The sequence below is a fragment of the Grampus griseus genome (genome assembly GCF_964374135.1).
Source record: "Grampus griseus genome assembly, chromosome: 20".
NCBI classification, from domain to species: domain Eukaryota; kingdom Metazoa; phylum Chordata; class Mammalia; order Artiodactyla; family Delphinidae; genus Grampus; species Grampus griseus.
The window spans coordinates 53,658,172-53,675,006 of NC_139014.1; the positions used below are offsets into that span (position 1 = coordinate 53,658,172).

Consider the following 16,835-nt stretch of genomic DNA (forward strand, 5'->3'; position numbering starts at 1 on the left):
GGTCTATCCATGTTGCTGCAAATGGAATTTCATTCTTTTTTATGGCTGAGTAATATTCTGTTGTATACATATACCACATCTTCTTTATCCATTCATCTGTTGATGGACACTTAGGTGGCTTCCATGTCTTGGCTATTGTAAATAGTGCCGCTGTGAACATTGGGGTGCATGTATTTTTTTGAATTAGATCTTTCGTCTTTTCTGGATATATGCCCAGGAGTGGGAGTGCTGGATCATATGGTAACTATTTTTAGTTTTTTAAGGAACCTTCATACTGTTTTCCATATAGAGTTTGTTTTTTAGAATATCTAATCATTCCTGTTGCTGGAAGTAAGAGTTCAAACATTTTTGCTGTTCTCAAAAGATACATGTACACAACTGGTTGCAAAACTCAGCTTAACCTGTTTCTTGATAGATGAAAAAGCATGGACATTAATGATTTGGTCATTCTATTGGTCTTTACTTGCAATCTGTATGATGATGTATATGAAGACGTTAACTTTTAAGGCCCTTGTTGGTGAAATAATTGAATGATGAGTTTTGGTAAACAGTATAGAATGAAAAAGGGTACACAAATGACTAGACAGGGCCACATCTGAATCTGGGAAAAGTTAGGAAGCTTGTATAGCTAAATGCCTCTTGAATTTTTTCAGTGTGTCTAGTGGGATGGAAAAAATGGTTAGTTTTTTAACAATGTGGTTTGAATAACTTGTCTTTAAAAAAAATTGTAGTGAACTGAAAAATGATTTAGAAAATATGTAATACTACAGATATGAGCAATGGCTTACCTGGGGGAAGACTGGTTAGTTGGCTCCACCTTGAATTACTTTTCTTCGTGGAAAAAAATGTCACGCCGAAGTATAAAAACATAGATAAGAGGTAATAGATTCAAGTCGTTCATCGTTTGCCTTCGTAATAAGGAAGTGGCTGAAATTAAAAGCTTTAGCTCTGTGTTCACGTGGAACAACCTTCCACATTGGTCAAGTGGAGAGAAGAGGGCAAGACACAGGAGTGTTCCTAGTGTGCTGTCATTCCTATAAAATTATATAAGCTTGATTGTGCAGAGTATCTCTGGAATGATCCCCAGAAACTGGAAACAGTGGTTTGCACCTCTAGGGAGAACGACTTCCTTTTCAGGTTGTACCATGTGAATGTATTACTAATACATACACAATTTAGTTTTTTTTGTTGTTGTCTATTTTTATTTTGGCTGTGTTGGGTCTTTGTTGCTGCACAGGGGCTTTCTCCAGTTGCGGTGAGCAGGGGCTACTCTTCGTGCGGTGCGTGGGCTTCTCACTGCGGGGGCTTCTCTTGTTGCGGAGCACGGGCTCTAGGCGCCCGGGCTTCAGTAGTTGTGGCACATGGGCTCAGTAGTTGTGGCTCGCGGGCTCTAGAGCGCAGGCTCAGTAGTTGTGGTGCATGGGCTTAGTTGCTCTGTGGCACGTGGGATCTTCCCAGACCAGGGCTCGAACCCATGTCTCCTGCATTGGCAGGCAGATTCTTAACCACTGCGCCACCAGGGAAGCCCCACAATATAGTTTTTATTTTTATTTTTTCACAATATAGTTTTTAAAAGGAACTCACAGTATTGTGTTTACAAGATTTTTCTTCTCAAGGATAGGCGTTCTCAAAAACTCTAAAGCTGTCCATTAAAAAAAACCATGGTATAACTGCTGTAATTAAGAAATGGATAAAAATAGTTGGCTGTAAGGATGATGAGCTGTGAAAATTAGTATTATTATCAAAACATAAGTAAAAATAAACCCAGCTTTCTTTACTACTTAGAGATCTTTTGAGCATTTCCCTGAGACAGGAGACCGACTGCTGTTTCAGAGACCTCTGAAGTCGGCTACCTTGCATAAACACTGACCTCTTAGCAAGAAGGTCCGCTTGTTAAAAATTCTACCAACAGCAACCTGAAAACGTTGTAATTTACTTCTTTCCAAGTATCTGGGCATTGTTCACTCACTGGTAAAGTCACAAGAACAGGGGAAAATGTTATCACTTGTGTTTGATTCTTAAAATATTTTAAACCTGAGAGAGGAAAAACTGGATGTTAAATCAGTGAGTAGTATCAGTCTCTTCCATTCAGCCCTGATTTCCAAAATGGAAAACAAGATTGAATAGCATTTAACTTATTCACTGGAAAACTTTTACTTTGTTTTTTCTCCTTCATGCTGTGTCATTTAAAACATTGAGATAAAAGTACGTTAAAGAATGGAATGTAAAAAGTGCATGAATTCTGGAGCTGAGATGGGAGTGAGGAGGACCCTGATTTCGGGCTTATGTAAGCGGGTGGATGATGAAGCCCAGAGTCGAGGGGTGAGGCGTACGCAGCAGATAGAGCACTATAACTGGAGTCATTCTCTTCCATCTCACCTGCCAAAAAAGAAAAGCCTGGTGCTGTGCTGCCAGGAGCACCACCCTGGCACTGGTCCTAACCTAATACGAGGAGCCTGGCTCAGTGTACAACTCTACTCCCCTTGTCCCCAGTCCTTTCCCTTCCACAATTCCTCATGAAATAGTTAAACCTCAACTATTTCGCTCGTCTAGGAAGGGGAAAAAAAGAGCTAGTGGGGAAGTGAGAATGATTTAATAATAATAAAATTGTCGGGGGAAAACCATTATTAATTTCATTTTTGACATGGCTGAGGTGCCTGTAAGATACCCAAGTAGAAATTTCTAACAGACACCTAGTAGAAAAATCTGGGTATACAGGTAAGAGATTTGGGGTCATTCTCTTACAGTCAACGAGGCCATGAGGGTAGATGAGGTCACAAGGAGAGTGTCCAGCAGTGGATCTCGGCTGCACATTGGAATCAGTTGGAGGACTTAACAAACAAACAAAACCACAGCACAAAACTGATGCCTGACCTTGCCTCCAGAGATTCTGGGGTGTGGCCTTGAAATTTCTGAAAGTTCTCCAGGTGATTCTACCAAGTAGCCAAGTCAAGAACCCTTGGCTTTGGAGTTGGATGAAAACCCAGGATTGATCCCTAGCCCAGAGAACACAAACATGGGAGGTTTAAGCAGAGGAAGGAGCCTGTAAGGGAGACTTGTAGCCCCTAAAAGAGAAAAACAGGTGTGTTTCAGAAGCCAAAGAAAGACCACTTAAGGAAGGAGGGGTGGAGAGTCACTGCAGGGAAGACTCTAAACGTGTCTATTTACTACCATGCTGCCTAGACGTTACTAGAACACAGTAGAAAACAGCACCCCCCAAAGCTGTCTTAATTTAAAAATCCATGCAAGTGATGCATTGTCTTCTTTAATGTATTTTAATTTTAATATAAGAGTAATATTTAAAATGACTTAACCATAGAGAAAAAATGAAATAAAAACTCCAAATCTTATGAGCCACCTCAAGAGATTATCTCCATCTTCTGGATTCTTACACTTAAATGGCAAACAAACTGTAGCTGCTTACAGCCCTGACTTACCTGTTCACACTGATTACTGGCTGTAGAAAACTCCACATTTTTGCGATTATCAATAATTTTAAATTAAGAAATAATCCCCTGGTTAGGTGAGCAGGTTCTAGTGGGAACAGGTCAGCAAGTTTTCTCTAATACTTATCTGTGAAGAAGTTTAGTTTCAAAGTGTTACACGTGCAGTTATTTCTTAATGCTCTCGTGATGAAAACGTTTTCTTACTTAAGCATTATTGATATTAACAAGGCTTCCATATAAGTGATTATTGCACTTAGTAGGTTTTCAAAAGTTTGTTGGATAAAATAAACTAATACTTGTATTCGTATTGATTTATATGCGTTATAACAGTCAACTCCTCCCATGTCAGAAAAAAAAAAAAATCCATTCATTTTGCTAAATCAGGAAAAGATAGGGAGAAGTACACACACCACCTACAACCCCAAGAGTAATGCTGTTTTATCTAGTCTCAGGGAAAGTATTCTGAAGTTAGGCAGTTTGGTATCAGGTCTTAGTCACACCACCCAGCTGGGGCTTCTTCAGCTGGAGGTACCTTTGGGATGCCAGGGGCAGGAGGCAGAAAGGAAGAGGAGGGAGGGGTCAAGCCCCCTTAGCAGTCTGCTGCATCCAGAGCAGCTCACTTTTGTTTAATATAATGGACTCCATTATATTGATTTCACATGAAAATAGGATTCTTTGCTTAAAAAAAGTTTGAAAACCACTGGATTAGACTCTATAAAGTCTGGAAAGACTAAATCAAATTGCATATATTTAAACCACAATATCTTTGACATCAGTTAACTAAGTTTCCAATATGTTTTTGGCAATCTAAAGTCTGAGAAGATTAAAAAAAACCCACAACTAATTACCTCAAAGATTGAAATGGAAATATAAACAGGTAATGTCTCAAAACTTTGCAAATTCAGGATACAAGCTGTACTGAAGAGAAAATAAAGGAAAGGAGTTGAAATAAAACAGATGACACCTCTTTTTCAAATGTCACATTTAATGTTTTCACCACTGTACTTCAAATCTACATTGTACAAAGTGACCAGTAAGTGTGCCACGGTAATTGACCAACCTCTGAGATTGTACCTTTCACACCAGTGTCTTCTTGGGCTCTTTTGATACTAAACACGTTTCTCATTCAAGTGAATTGAAATGCTTCAGTTGGGTTGATTCTCAGGAGCCTCATAAAAAAAAAACAAAGATATTGCACCATCTTTGTTTAGTAATTCAATGTTTGTTTCTTTCACAGCAAATAATTACTTCATTGAAGTTAAAACTTCCAAACATAACTTATTAATAGTCTTCAAATTCAGCTCAGATCACTCAAGATGAAAATACTCTGCTAAATACAGATAACTTACAATAACTTTAACAGTTAATTGTCCATAACACACACCAAGGTTTTTCCTAGACCAATTTTAAGACGATCCATTAGTATTCCTTGTACAGGTGAAAAACGATCTTCAATTTTCTTGTCTTTTTATTTTTAATATAAAAGTTGGAAGGGACATTCAAGTTTCAAGTCTCCACATTGAACTTAAAAAAAAAAAAAATAGTCATCATCAGCATGTGGAGGTAAACAAGCCAAGTTGTATAACTCCAGGAGGTAGAGGCCTTCAATTTGTATTCATATATACATATGCACAGAAGAATTCAGTGTTCCAACAGAAAAAAGAATTTGTCAAAAAGTAATAAGTTATTTACTACTGTGACATTTCAAGACTCCCACAGCTTTGCCTAAGGACACAAACACATTTGACATAATTCCCTATGTGCCTTTTTTTTTGTGGCTTAAATTTTTTTTTAATTTGTTTTTGTCTTTTATTTATTTTTTTTTTACTGTCCAGTGCAGGAAAAGTCTCACAAAATTTCACAGACCTAAAATGTGCAAGCTAGTTCTCTCTCTATACAGCAATGTTGGGATTCTTTTGAAATTAGCCCAGAAATGAATTATTTACACACATGAAAGATGCATGCTGGGGGTTCTTTTATGTAAGAAAGAGCAGAAAAACTTCTAATAAAAATAGATTAAATATATATATATATATTTATACTGGGTAAGGAAAACAAAAGTTTAGTCTCTCCTAGTCACAAATTCATTCTCTCTACCAACAACATTGGATTTTAGACAGCACACATCACCGTCACGGCTCTAATGAGAAGCTAATTATAGGGCTTGATCATTAGGTGGCATGCCCCTCCCCCCTCCCCCCTCCCGAGGTGCAGCCACGATCAGCTCACGTGGCTCCATGATTGGTCGCAGGCAAGGTTTCCAGATTCTTTCGTTTTAGAGAACCCCAAATTTTCAGGAATGGCTCAAATATCAAAATGTATGACTGTCGTGTGTGTGTGTGTGTGTGTGTGTGTGTGTGTGTGTGTGTGTGTGTGTGTGTGTGTGTGTGTGTGTGTGTGTGTGTGTACAATCTCACTTCATTTTAAAAAAGAAAAACAAAACAAAAAACACAAAACCCCAAACTCCCAAATTTGGTTCAATTCTCTTTTGTTCTGAGGTGAGCCATAACAGCTGCACTAAATTCATAAAACATGTGCAACTCTGGGTAAAATATTTTTCTTCTAAAAGCACAACCACTTTACAAGATTAAAAGTCTAGTAACATTTCTAAATATTATTCATATCATACAAGTAGTGGTTGTTAATTTAAAACTTCATTAGTAAAATTACAGTACAAGCATGATTAACCTCCAGAATTGCAAATCCCAGACTCCAGTGGAAAGCTACATTACATCTTCAGTAGTACATTATCTTCCACCGTCACTCCCACACCAGAGGAGATGGGGGCATCTCAGACGGCTGAGCAACAGTGGAACTGGAAGAGAAGAGAGACACGGTGAACCGGTTGTAGCACCACAAAAGGCAACAGGGCAATTCATTACTGCCTGTTTTCCCCCTTCCTTTAAAAAAAAATTGTAAAGTCCATTCCTGGATTTTTATTTGTTTCTTTTCACTTCTCTAAAGGTGCATTTGTTCCAAATTGTTCATGTAAGGATCTGTATCTGTAGTGAGGTGATATGGTACAGTAGCTAATGAGTGGGCTTGAAAGCAACACATCATTTACTAGTTGTATGACACCGAGCAAATTCCTTCATCTTTCCTCTCCTGGAAAGGGATGCTATCCACCTCATAGGATATTGTGATGAATAAATGAGATAATGTATGTTTTTCACAGTGCCTACTTCATAATATAAATGGTAGCTATTATAAATAATAATGCTTATAAATCAGTCGGGAAGATAACCTTAAAGGATACAGAATTATCCATTTAAAAGTAGCTTCTCAAAATAAGGTGATTTTAAGTGGGGACCTATTTTGAATGAGCCTCATAAGCATTCTTTTATCAAGTTTTAATTGATAATCATTTAGCACTTGTTATCCACAGATCTGTTTTATCAGTTATTTCACATGTCTGTCTAATGTTGCCAAGATTATAGACTTGAGGGGGATGTGTGTCACTCTGCTTCCTGGGGGCCCAGGATAATGAATAACTTGCACCTGAAAGGTATTAAAACACCTAATTGACTCTTAGGGAAAAATATTAAAACAAAGTAATTTTAAACCACAGGGAAGTAAAAAGGCAACTTAATTCCTTCTTTCTACAGAAAAATACACGGAAGGAATGAAAGTCCCCTGATTTTAAAAATTACAAACAAAAATTCTTGACCTTGGTTCAATAAATTCAATCAGCTTCAACACTATATCAAGGCCAATTAAAAGGAAAGTGAAGGGAAGGGAAAGACAAGCAAGGAGGAGAGGGAAAAAGGAAAGGCAGGAAGGCAGGAAGCGTGTGGCCTCTCAGATCAAAGCCTCCCTTCGTGCTGCTCTGCGATACCTGAGCCAGACCCTGTTCACCTTTTTCCTTCGCCACAGGCCCAATGATAATCTTTGTCAACAGAGGGCGCTGAAAGGGCATTGCAAGGCCTCTTTTTTTTTTTCCCTTGGAAGGCCCAGCTTTGGTCTACCCAAACTTTCTGGCAAGTTTCTCTCCACCTAGCAGGCTCTTTGATGGATCAGCTCTGCTCACCCCTTTTGTAAAGTTTCTTCACCATCATGCTGTGTTCCTGTGGCTCCTCTCCAAAGAGGTCCAAATCTTATTAGCCTTGGGTAGAGGGGCTTCCTCTAAGTCCTCAACTTCTCCCTTGTTCACTCTCCCTCAGTCCAGAGGGAGTACTTGCTTTCCGCATTTGCTACTTCAGACTCTTCAGAATCCTCTTGCATGCCTTTTAGTAGTTAACCATCTTTTCCTAGTTAATGCTTGTTATTAAATTTTCCCTGTTCATATTACTGGGTGTGGTTTCTTTCTCCTGACTGGACCTTGATTGATACAAGGAGTTAGGGAAAAAGAGATGGAGAAGGTAAGGACAAAGAGAGATCAAGAGAATGACGCTTTCTAGGTTCTGAAGGAGGCTTATAGCTCTATAACCAGTAAGACTGTTGGTTTCTCTTTAAACAGGATACACCAGCAGTCCACCTATAAAACAGAATTTTCTTGCTTGCGGTTATTATTAAGGTGGTGGGGATGGCAGTGGGAACTGAGAGGACCATGTGCAACGCCAGGACAGTGGCTGCCGCGCTGCTGGCAAAGGAAGATCCCCACGTACTTGACCAGGCAGAGTAATGGGCATCTGGGGAACTGCCAAGGCAGCCACAGTGAACTGGAGCTAGTGTAAGAACAAATGCTTACATTTTTAACATGCTTTTGACTAAGCCAGAACTCACAACAGAAACTTTCTGTTGGACCTTTTATCTGTTATCTAATCTAAATAAAACCAGAAATATGCTGAATGAGAAACTCACAATGGCATCCTTTTAATTCTAACAAGAAAGTCAGAATTACATCCATATAGTTACCTAATAAAGCTCTTAAAAGCAGCAGACTGAGGGTTGATGCAGAGAGGCACTCTGTTTCCTTTCTGCTGTTCCAAAATGAACTGATGAATAATTTCTGTGGAGAAAACAAATATCATACAACCCACGCCAATTTGCAGGCCTGGGAGCAGTGGATTCTCAGGTTAACTCTAGTCAGCATCTGAACGGCATTTCCTAGTGGTTTAGTTAAACACACATGTCATCTATCAGGCAGAATCCAGTGGAACTTTTCTGAAACCAAAATGACAGGTGCTGCTAAACGTAGGCAAAACCCCCCAAAGTGCCATTACGGGGGTTGGAAACCCCATGAGTGGAAGGTGTAAAATGGTCTATAAATTTGAGAGTGACTCCACTGGGTTGGCATTATAAATGAACTCTTCTAAATTGCTGGTAATTATTGCCTTTTTGAAAATCACTTAAAAAACCTCAGTTGGTATTTAGGTACATAGTTTCAGGCTGGTCACTTTGGGGACGACTCTCTTCTAAAATGTCCTGGAGCAACACTTAGAACCACTCAGAATTCTGGATGTCTTTACCCGCCCCCCCAGTAGATCGTGTCAGGAAATTTTATGAGCAGACTATCAGAAATCCCCTTCTTGTCATCATCCAAGGAATGATTCCCTCAGTGGATGTTTATCCTTTTAAAAACTTTGCATGTTATATAAAAAAGTCCAATATGTATCATTCCATGAAATCACACTGAGTGAATACATATTAAATATACTGAGTCACACTAAGTCAGTCAGCTTTGAAAACAAGAACAAAATGTTCATTCCTCTGCCGGACCTTCCCCTGGATATAAAATCAGTGTTTTTATAACACACACAGCTTTCTTGGCATATGTGCTCCGGACAAACAGCTGTATGCAAGTTTGTAAAACAAACATATAAAGGAGCTTTGATCTCCATCCAGAGCTCAGCTTTCCACACAGCCACATAGCAGAAAATGTTACCAGTCACCCCACCTGGCGGAGGGCCAAAAAAGCAAACTCACCTTTAACCTGTCGGACAGAACTGAGGTTCTTCTCAAAAGTGTCATCAAACTTGGGATTGGTGATGGGCTCAAAGTCACTGGTATAAACTCTTCCAGTAGAGGTGGAAAAGCAACATTTACACATACACGTGTGATATCGTAGTCGCCCTTCATCTAGGTAGGGGTGGGCTAAGGCATCCTTAGCGGATATTCTTTTGGACTGAAATCAAATTTAGAGACCAGCACATCAACACTGCAGATAAACATGACTGTCCACACAGGATCTTTCACGAGCCACAGTGACTGCTTTACACGGCTTATACTTAACTTATGGAACATCCTGTGTAAAGGGATAATTGCGGACGGTGAGGGTGAGACAGTAATTGAATTTGGAGGTGGGTAACATAGCAGTAGAGGGAGTATATGACTTAAGACAAACTACTGTGATAAACCACCATACGCTACCGGAAAGCACTTAGAAATGACGCTGCTAAGATCCTGAAAGTTCTTACCTTGAAACAGATATATGCAGGGTCAAAAATGACAAATATCATGACATTCAAATATGTAATGCTTTGGAAGGGATATATTTACATTTAAAATAACAGTTATATTTTCTAAGTATGTCTCAGCATTTAGAAGAGATGTGATCATGGTGGCAATTTTACAAAGCTCCTTGAAACTTTTATCCTCTTGGATACCAAATCAACTTGGGCAAAAGCTTCTCTGAAAGCTGCTGGAGTAGGCAGCAGCTCATGAATGGCCTGTATGCCATGTTCTGATATCCAGCCCAGGGTGAGTGTCAGCAGCCTGGGGTTTTCTGGCGCTTCAGATCAGAACACTTAATATACTAGTTTCAGGTTACATAAACCATAAACTTTTAAACTCATTTCTCCATGAAAAAAAGAAAAAAGCTGTCCCTCCTTTTAGCTCAGTGGGTATGTAAGTACTACTGAGAGAAGGTGGATTTTGATTTAAGGATGACTCAATAGTAGAGAGTAGAACACAAACTGACACTTTGCCCTGCTTATAATATGATCCAGCACTTCACATAACACAACTAAAAAAAAGAAAACCATCTGCACTCAAACCAAAAATAACTGGATCACTGCAACTGGTTCTGGTCCCCCAAGTAATAAAATGTTAAATATTTCCCATAAACCTGGATTCCCTAAAAACACCTTATCTCTGATTTTTTGCTATGCTAATGTTAAAAGGCATGTCATGACCTTTTGGGATATGATAATAACAAGAGAAAGCTGCTGTTTATCCACCATGAAGAGATGAATGTAAGCTTCACAATCCTGGTTTTGTTCCTTTTGCTACTTGTCATGTTTTGTATTTGGTGATGCAGCCCTTCTGAAGTCTGACTCACTAGCACACTTAGCAACTAAACTTTTCCTTTTCTTCCTAAATGAGTCCAACTATTCCCAGAGGTTCCACTGGGATCAAGGTCTAACACCCTGCCTGGGTCTGGGCCCCTCTCAGTCCTCAGCATCTCTGGCCAGTCTCACGTGTGGGACTGAGCTCTTTGGCTTTTGCCCACTAAATCTGGTTATTGGCCAAGTCTATTTCTGTTTCTGACTGAACATGGCTGATCGTGTCCAAACTGGTGGCAGCAGTGATTGAATCTGGGTTTTAATTTTATCATATGACCATTAAGTCACTTCTGTCAGGTGGCAGATGTCAGAAATTGGGCCCCTGTCAGCTGCCACCAGCAGATGGAATCTGGCTTCACTGTTAGTCTTTTTTGTTCGTCTGGGAACGCTGGTATTTCCTGAAATTTCAGATGCAAAGCTGAAGAGATTTTGGTGTTTTCCTAACTATGGATGGCACGCTCTGTGTTTGAATGTTCCTTGTGCACCAATATGGGGTCCTCTAAAGTGTCTTACCTAAGAGAAGCCTTTGAACAAAAAGTAAATCAAATCCCTAGCATGCAATGATCAACTTTCATTTCTCTAAACAAATTAAGGTCTCTTTGGGACTTCTGAAACATGGCTAAAGAAAGGAGACTCGTTTTTTAAGGGGTATGAACACTGAAAAGAAAAACTGTCCTGTTAAATTGAGGAAAAAAAAATCACAAAATTTCTCAGATTTAATAGTGATGTTCTTTTGAAGGAATTGATGGTGCATAATTATGTCCTCTATGTCTTAATTACATCTTGTTTAAGTAATCAACATTTGTAATAGATATGGACACTTCACTTGTTTATATCCTAGATTTTGTTACTTTATCAAAATTGGCTCTTCTAGTTCTGAATAAGTGATAAAATTTTCCATTTTACAAATATAAATGGATGTACTTCGTATACTTCTGAGGCGAGTTAATACATCATATTATGAGATCTCTTAAAATCAAATGGAGCAAACTCCTATTGCAACTGGCTTTTAGAAACAGTATCAACACATTAAAGACATATAAAAAGCAATGGAAAGATGTAAAAACATTCTTCTTCCTTATGAATAAAATATTTTGGCTCTTTAGAAATTTTTGCTTGCTCAAGTTATAACTCAAAGATTAAAAAAAGCTTTAATTGGGAGTTAAAATAATACTATTACTTGATTACTAGATTACAAAGTAGGCAAAATATTTCTCTTAAACAACTTAGAAGTTTTAATATCCGGTATATAATTGTATAAGATAATTGTATACAAGATGACTCTTTGGACAAATCAGTCTGAGTTAATAGTTATAAAAATTTAAAAACACCTGTACAAATAACGCTAATACAATATTCTCATTTATATAAGTTTTAGGTTTGTTTTCTCATAAAAAGCCTAATCATTCTGAATTTGATTTTTTTTCCTACTGGTTTTGCTGGTCAGATAAACTAATATTACTCTAAGATTATGGAATTACAAATTATGTGTTAAACTAAATGAGATGAATCATAATAGGTAATGTGTTTCTAAAAAGAAATTAGTTTTTTGTATGCTACGAATCATAAAGACTTAATGAGTCAACTAAAATTTCAATCTCCTAATTCTTAATTAACAATAAGACCTTACTAACATTAATTTGAGTTAATAAATGGTCTTTGGATATACGGACAACATAATTTTAATATACCTAGGCTCTTCATTAATACAGTATTGAGTAGCCATCAATAAACAGTTAAAAAAGATGTGCAAATACCTTTGGGTTAAAGTACATATGTATTGTTTTAAAGAACGTAAAAGAATGGGTGATGACAGGAAGATGTGTATGCAAAATAACAGTGTTTTTTTGTTTGTCGAGAAAAAAGTAAATAATTGTCTAAATTCCTAATAATTATTGTTGTGCTTTAAAAATATTGCTTGTAACTGTTTACTGCCTTTACATAAATTACGGTCTCTGGAGATTTGTTTAATGTCATCACTATTTTGAGGTAATAAAACCCTCATTTCTTTCTTCTTAATGTATCACTAACCCTCAAATTTAACAGGTTAAAACCAGAATGAAACATTCTTTAAAAATGGTATCTAGGGCTTCGCTGGTGGCGCAGTGGTTGAGAGTCCGCCTGCCGATGCAGGGGACACGGGTTCGTGCCCCGGTCCGGGAAGATCCCACATGCCGCTGAGCGGCTGGGCCTGTGAGCCATGGCCGCTGAGCCTGCGCTCCGCAACGGGAGGGGCCACAACAGTGAGAGGCCCGCGTACCACCAAAAAAAAAAAAAAAAAAAAAAAGGTATCTATTTCTAAATGAACCCTCAGAACTAGAAAAAGAATCCTTAATATCAATCATAAACTAAATTCAGTAAGCATATGTCAGAAAAAAATTCCAGATAAATCATATCTCCTTCTTATAGATAAATCTAATCTGTAACTATGACCACACCAAAAGTTTCATTTAATTAGGTGTGACAATCCCACTATTAAGGAATAAGGACTACATTTCACATGTAGAACTGATGTCTAAAAGGCCTCCCAGGAAATATGCGTGGTATCCGCTGTACAGTTCAGGAAATTCCAGCCTTAGAGTTGCAGCCATGAGCTCCTGGCAGGTCAGGATCATAAATAAACATGGGATCTCAGAGAAAGAGGATACCCAACAGCTGTAAGTACTGCGGGAAAAACCTGGTGCAGGTGAATTACACAGTTCCTCGTTCTTAATCTAAGTGGAACTAATAAAGAAAATAACATACTTCTGACACAGAAAAGTAAATTTAACCTCAGGGACTTTAGAAAATCCTTAATGGGCAGACAGAAATTACCTCTGAAACCTGAAGTTCATGTGCCTCTAGTTTTGTTAACCATACAAAAGGTCTCTATGTATTAATCAACATCTCCTGTTAGCTACGCAGATAAACTTGTGAAATAAAATATCAAACTAATGACACTAAACCACTAGCTCATCCAGCAAATTATGTGGCTGAAACTGTCTTTAATGGCAGGAACTTGACCACAAGGAGAGACTGTGGGAACAAGAACTGCCACTTTGTCTTGCTTCCCATATCACTAAGTACCTCACTCACATGCCAAAGTAAACAAACAAAAGGAAAACAAAAACACCAACCAAACAAAAAATCCACTTTGCACCCTGAGATGTAATAAAAATAACTTGATCACTCTGATCGGTTCTGGTCCCCCAAATAACAGAACCCTGTTTCCCACAAACCTGGACTTCCTAACAAAACATTTTTATCCCTCATCTTTGTTATGCTGACATCTGAAGATAGTTCTGACTTCTGTGGATTTAATAATCATGTGAGAAAGTTGCTGTTTTCTCATCATGAACAAACCAATGTAAACTTAACTGGTAATTTTGTGGGTATTTTTCCCCTTTAAATATCTGTTGTATTTTGTATTTGGTGACTTCCATGTACTCTCGGCAAGTAAAATTTTCTTTCCTAAATGCTTCCGTTTTTTAGTCTTCTTTGACAACAGTTATTGGCACAGATGCGAATAATGAATATTCTTTGGACAAATGAATAAACGAAGAGCTGAACTTTGCCCCAGAAGAGTCAAGTCTAGAAATGGCATTTGGAAAAGCCACCATTTCAACAACCCAGAGTAAATATTTCCTTACGCAATACAATGGGCAGATTTTTTTCAAATAATGTTAAAAAAATTTTTTTTCCTAATTCGAATTGGTGTCAAACTCCTTTTACAAATATCGAGATAAATAAGGATGGTACCGTTCCTTATCTCTCTTCACCTAGACTCTTATGTGTTAATACTCAAACTTCTGTGTGATGGGTGAGCATGATACACATGGAACTGGGGGCTGAAGTTTATCTTTTAAAAAGTCATTATTAAAAAAAAAAAAGTCATTATTTACATTGCCCATCTATTCAAAGCCAGGATGTTTTTCTTAGAACACATATTTTTAATTCATTAAAAAAAATATAAAAACAAACACTACTTACTGGATCAAAGACCAACATCCTGCAAAGGAGATGAACAGCTTCATGTGTAGCCTGGCTAGACAGGGTATAAAGTACAGGAAGAGATGGCTGTGAAAAAATAAAGAATTCAAATATGCAAGTGAGTGTTTGTGTAAGTAGATATGGAATACAGCCAATTTATGACAAGGTAAGTACCCAGCTCAAAAGGTGAGTGCACATGAGTCTCGACTCAAAGGAAATGAGTATTCCCCTCATTAACCAGTCTTCAAAAGCAACAACTGTCACTGACTTTCAGTGGCATATTTTATATTGCAATGATTACCCATTGTAGGTCAGAGCACAGAAGAGCCTATGAAAAATGAAAGCTAATCCTGAAAATACGGAGCTCCTGTTAGCCTTATATCATACACGCTTTGGCAAGAAGGGAAGACCAAACACGCCCAAGGATGGGAGAAAAGAAGATTTAAAACCTTGGCTACATGCAAGTAAACTGCGCAAAGCAGGCATGTGAACTATGTCTTACGGCAACATTACCTTGCTAAAACACTAAAGGAGCCTTAGGACACTCAGGAATTTACAGAATCTTCTAAGAAAGGATGACACCACTTTAGCACTGATTACTCACTCAATAACTGTCTTTTTTAAGTGGCAGGCATATCCACATGCCTATATCTAACCCTCTTGCACTGAGGCAGGGAGATGACTCTAATGACCTGAGAAGCCACAGAGCTTATAAAGCTTTTATTTCGCTGCTTGGAGGGTCAGGGGATGGAGCAGGTGAATGGCATCACTGCACTGTCTCTCACGCAAGTAACACTAAAAGGTCTCCTTATATCTCAATCACGGGCCTAGAATCCTACTATGATAACCACTAACATCAAGTATTTTACATATCTGCCTCCTTCCCTCAGTTAAGCCGTAGAGGAAAATTCTACAAGAACAACAAGACACCTCAGAATCATCAGGAGGTAATTATTCACCATACAGATGTTTTCTTCAGGATCAAGAGTAACAGGAGATGAGATGGGGGTTCTAGTTTACTAACTAATTAGATAAATCAACATCCTGAATCTCAGTATCCTTAAGTATAAAATGAGGAGGTTGGACTAAATGATCACTGAAGTTTACTTTAGTTCTAAAATTGCATGACACTTGATAGGATTACTATAGGTAAAAAGCATTATGTGCACAGAACCCATATATAGTTGGCATTTAAATATTTGTAGATGGGAATTTCCTGGCAGTCCAGTGGTTAGGATTCCACACTTCCACTGCAGGGGGCACAGGTTCGATCCCTGGTTGGGGAATTAAGATCCCACGTGCTGTGGGGTGCGACCAAAAACAAAAACCCCTAAAATCCATATATATATATTTGTAGACCAATTTACTACTCCTTGATGCATTTACATGTTTTCCTGCTAAAAATATGTAAATCTATGACAGCTCTGAAATTATTTGTATTAGTCAAGATAAAGGAGGGGGGGATTGTGGAGAGCGTGGGGAGAGGTTTTAACTTACAATTTACATATATTTTCCATAAGAACTTTTTTATTGTGTAAAATGAAGTAATTTGATATTCTTAAAAGATTCCGATTCTTGGTTTGACTGTGAATAGCTGTGCTTCTTTTCACTGGCTTGTGCAGGATGGCAGCCAAATTCCAGTCAGTTTTTACTGACCAAAATGTCTCTCCATAAGCAATTCTTTTCTTTCCACTCTCAAAGTGAATCTACCCCTCATCCCATTTTTGTGGTGCAGGCAGGTTATAGGGAAGGGAACACTAGAATGAGTACTAGAAGACGCGGCTTCAAATTCTAACTCTGCCATCACTAGACTCAGATAAGTCCCTTGAACCTTAGCTTTCTCATCCATTAGACTGCACAAGTACAGACCTGCTTACCTACCACCACCACTGCTGATCATCTAACATCCACCAAGTGCCAGACCCTGAGCTAGGTGCTGGGACAACAAAGATGAATAACACCTCTCTGTGGGCAAGGAAAACACATAAACAAACAGTTCCAGAGGCCACTGAATAGAGGATATAAGACAAATTAGAAGGCAAAATTTACGACTCAAAGACAACTGGGTATGGGATGGGGAGCTTGTGAAAATCAAGAGTGGATGTTTAAGGCTACCTGAAATTTTTAAAATCCACCCCCCCAATATTATCTTTCTTTACAGAAGTATACCCCAACAAATACACTAAAAATAAGCCTA

At 38.3% G+C, this 16,835-nt stretch overlaps 1 protein-coding gene across 2 annotated transcripts in view; it reads right to left on the bottom strand.

Annotated features, from left to right (window-relative positions):
* Positions 1-4,446: 4,446 nt before the first annotated feature.
* Positions 4,447-16,835, bottom strand: part of NLK (nemo like kinase) — a 145,746-nt gene continuing 133,357 nt past the window's right edge. Inside the window, exons 8-12 of one of the 2 annotated variants that reach the window (XR_014298279.1) lie at positions 14,639-14,725; positions 9,312-9,510; positions 8,301-8,394; positions 6,135-6,261; positions 4,447-4,970 (exon numbers count right to left, since the gene is read on the bottom strand). Coding sequence is in view for 1 of the 2 variants with exons in the window: in XM_082678343.1 (XP_082534469.1) it covers positions 6,207-6,261; positions 8,301-8,394; positions 9,312-9,510; positions 14,639-14,725 (435 nt within the window). In the remaining variant the exon portion in view is untranslated. Of the gene's footprint in view, positions 6,262-8,300; positions 8,395-9,311; positions 9,511-14,638; positions 14,726-16,835 lie in introns of both variants that reach the window. The other variant, XM_082678343.1, reaches the window with a different exon arrangement.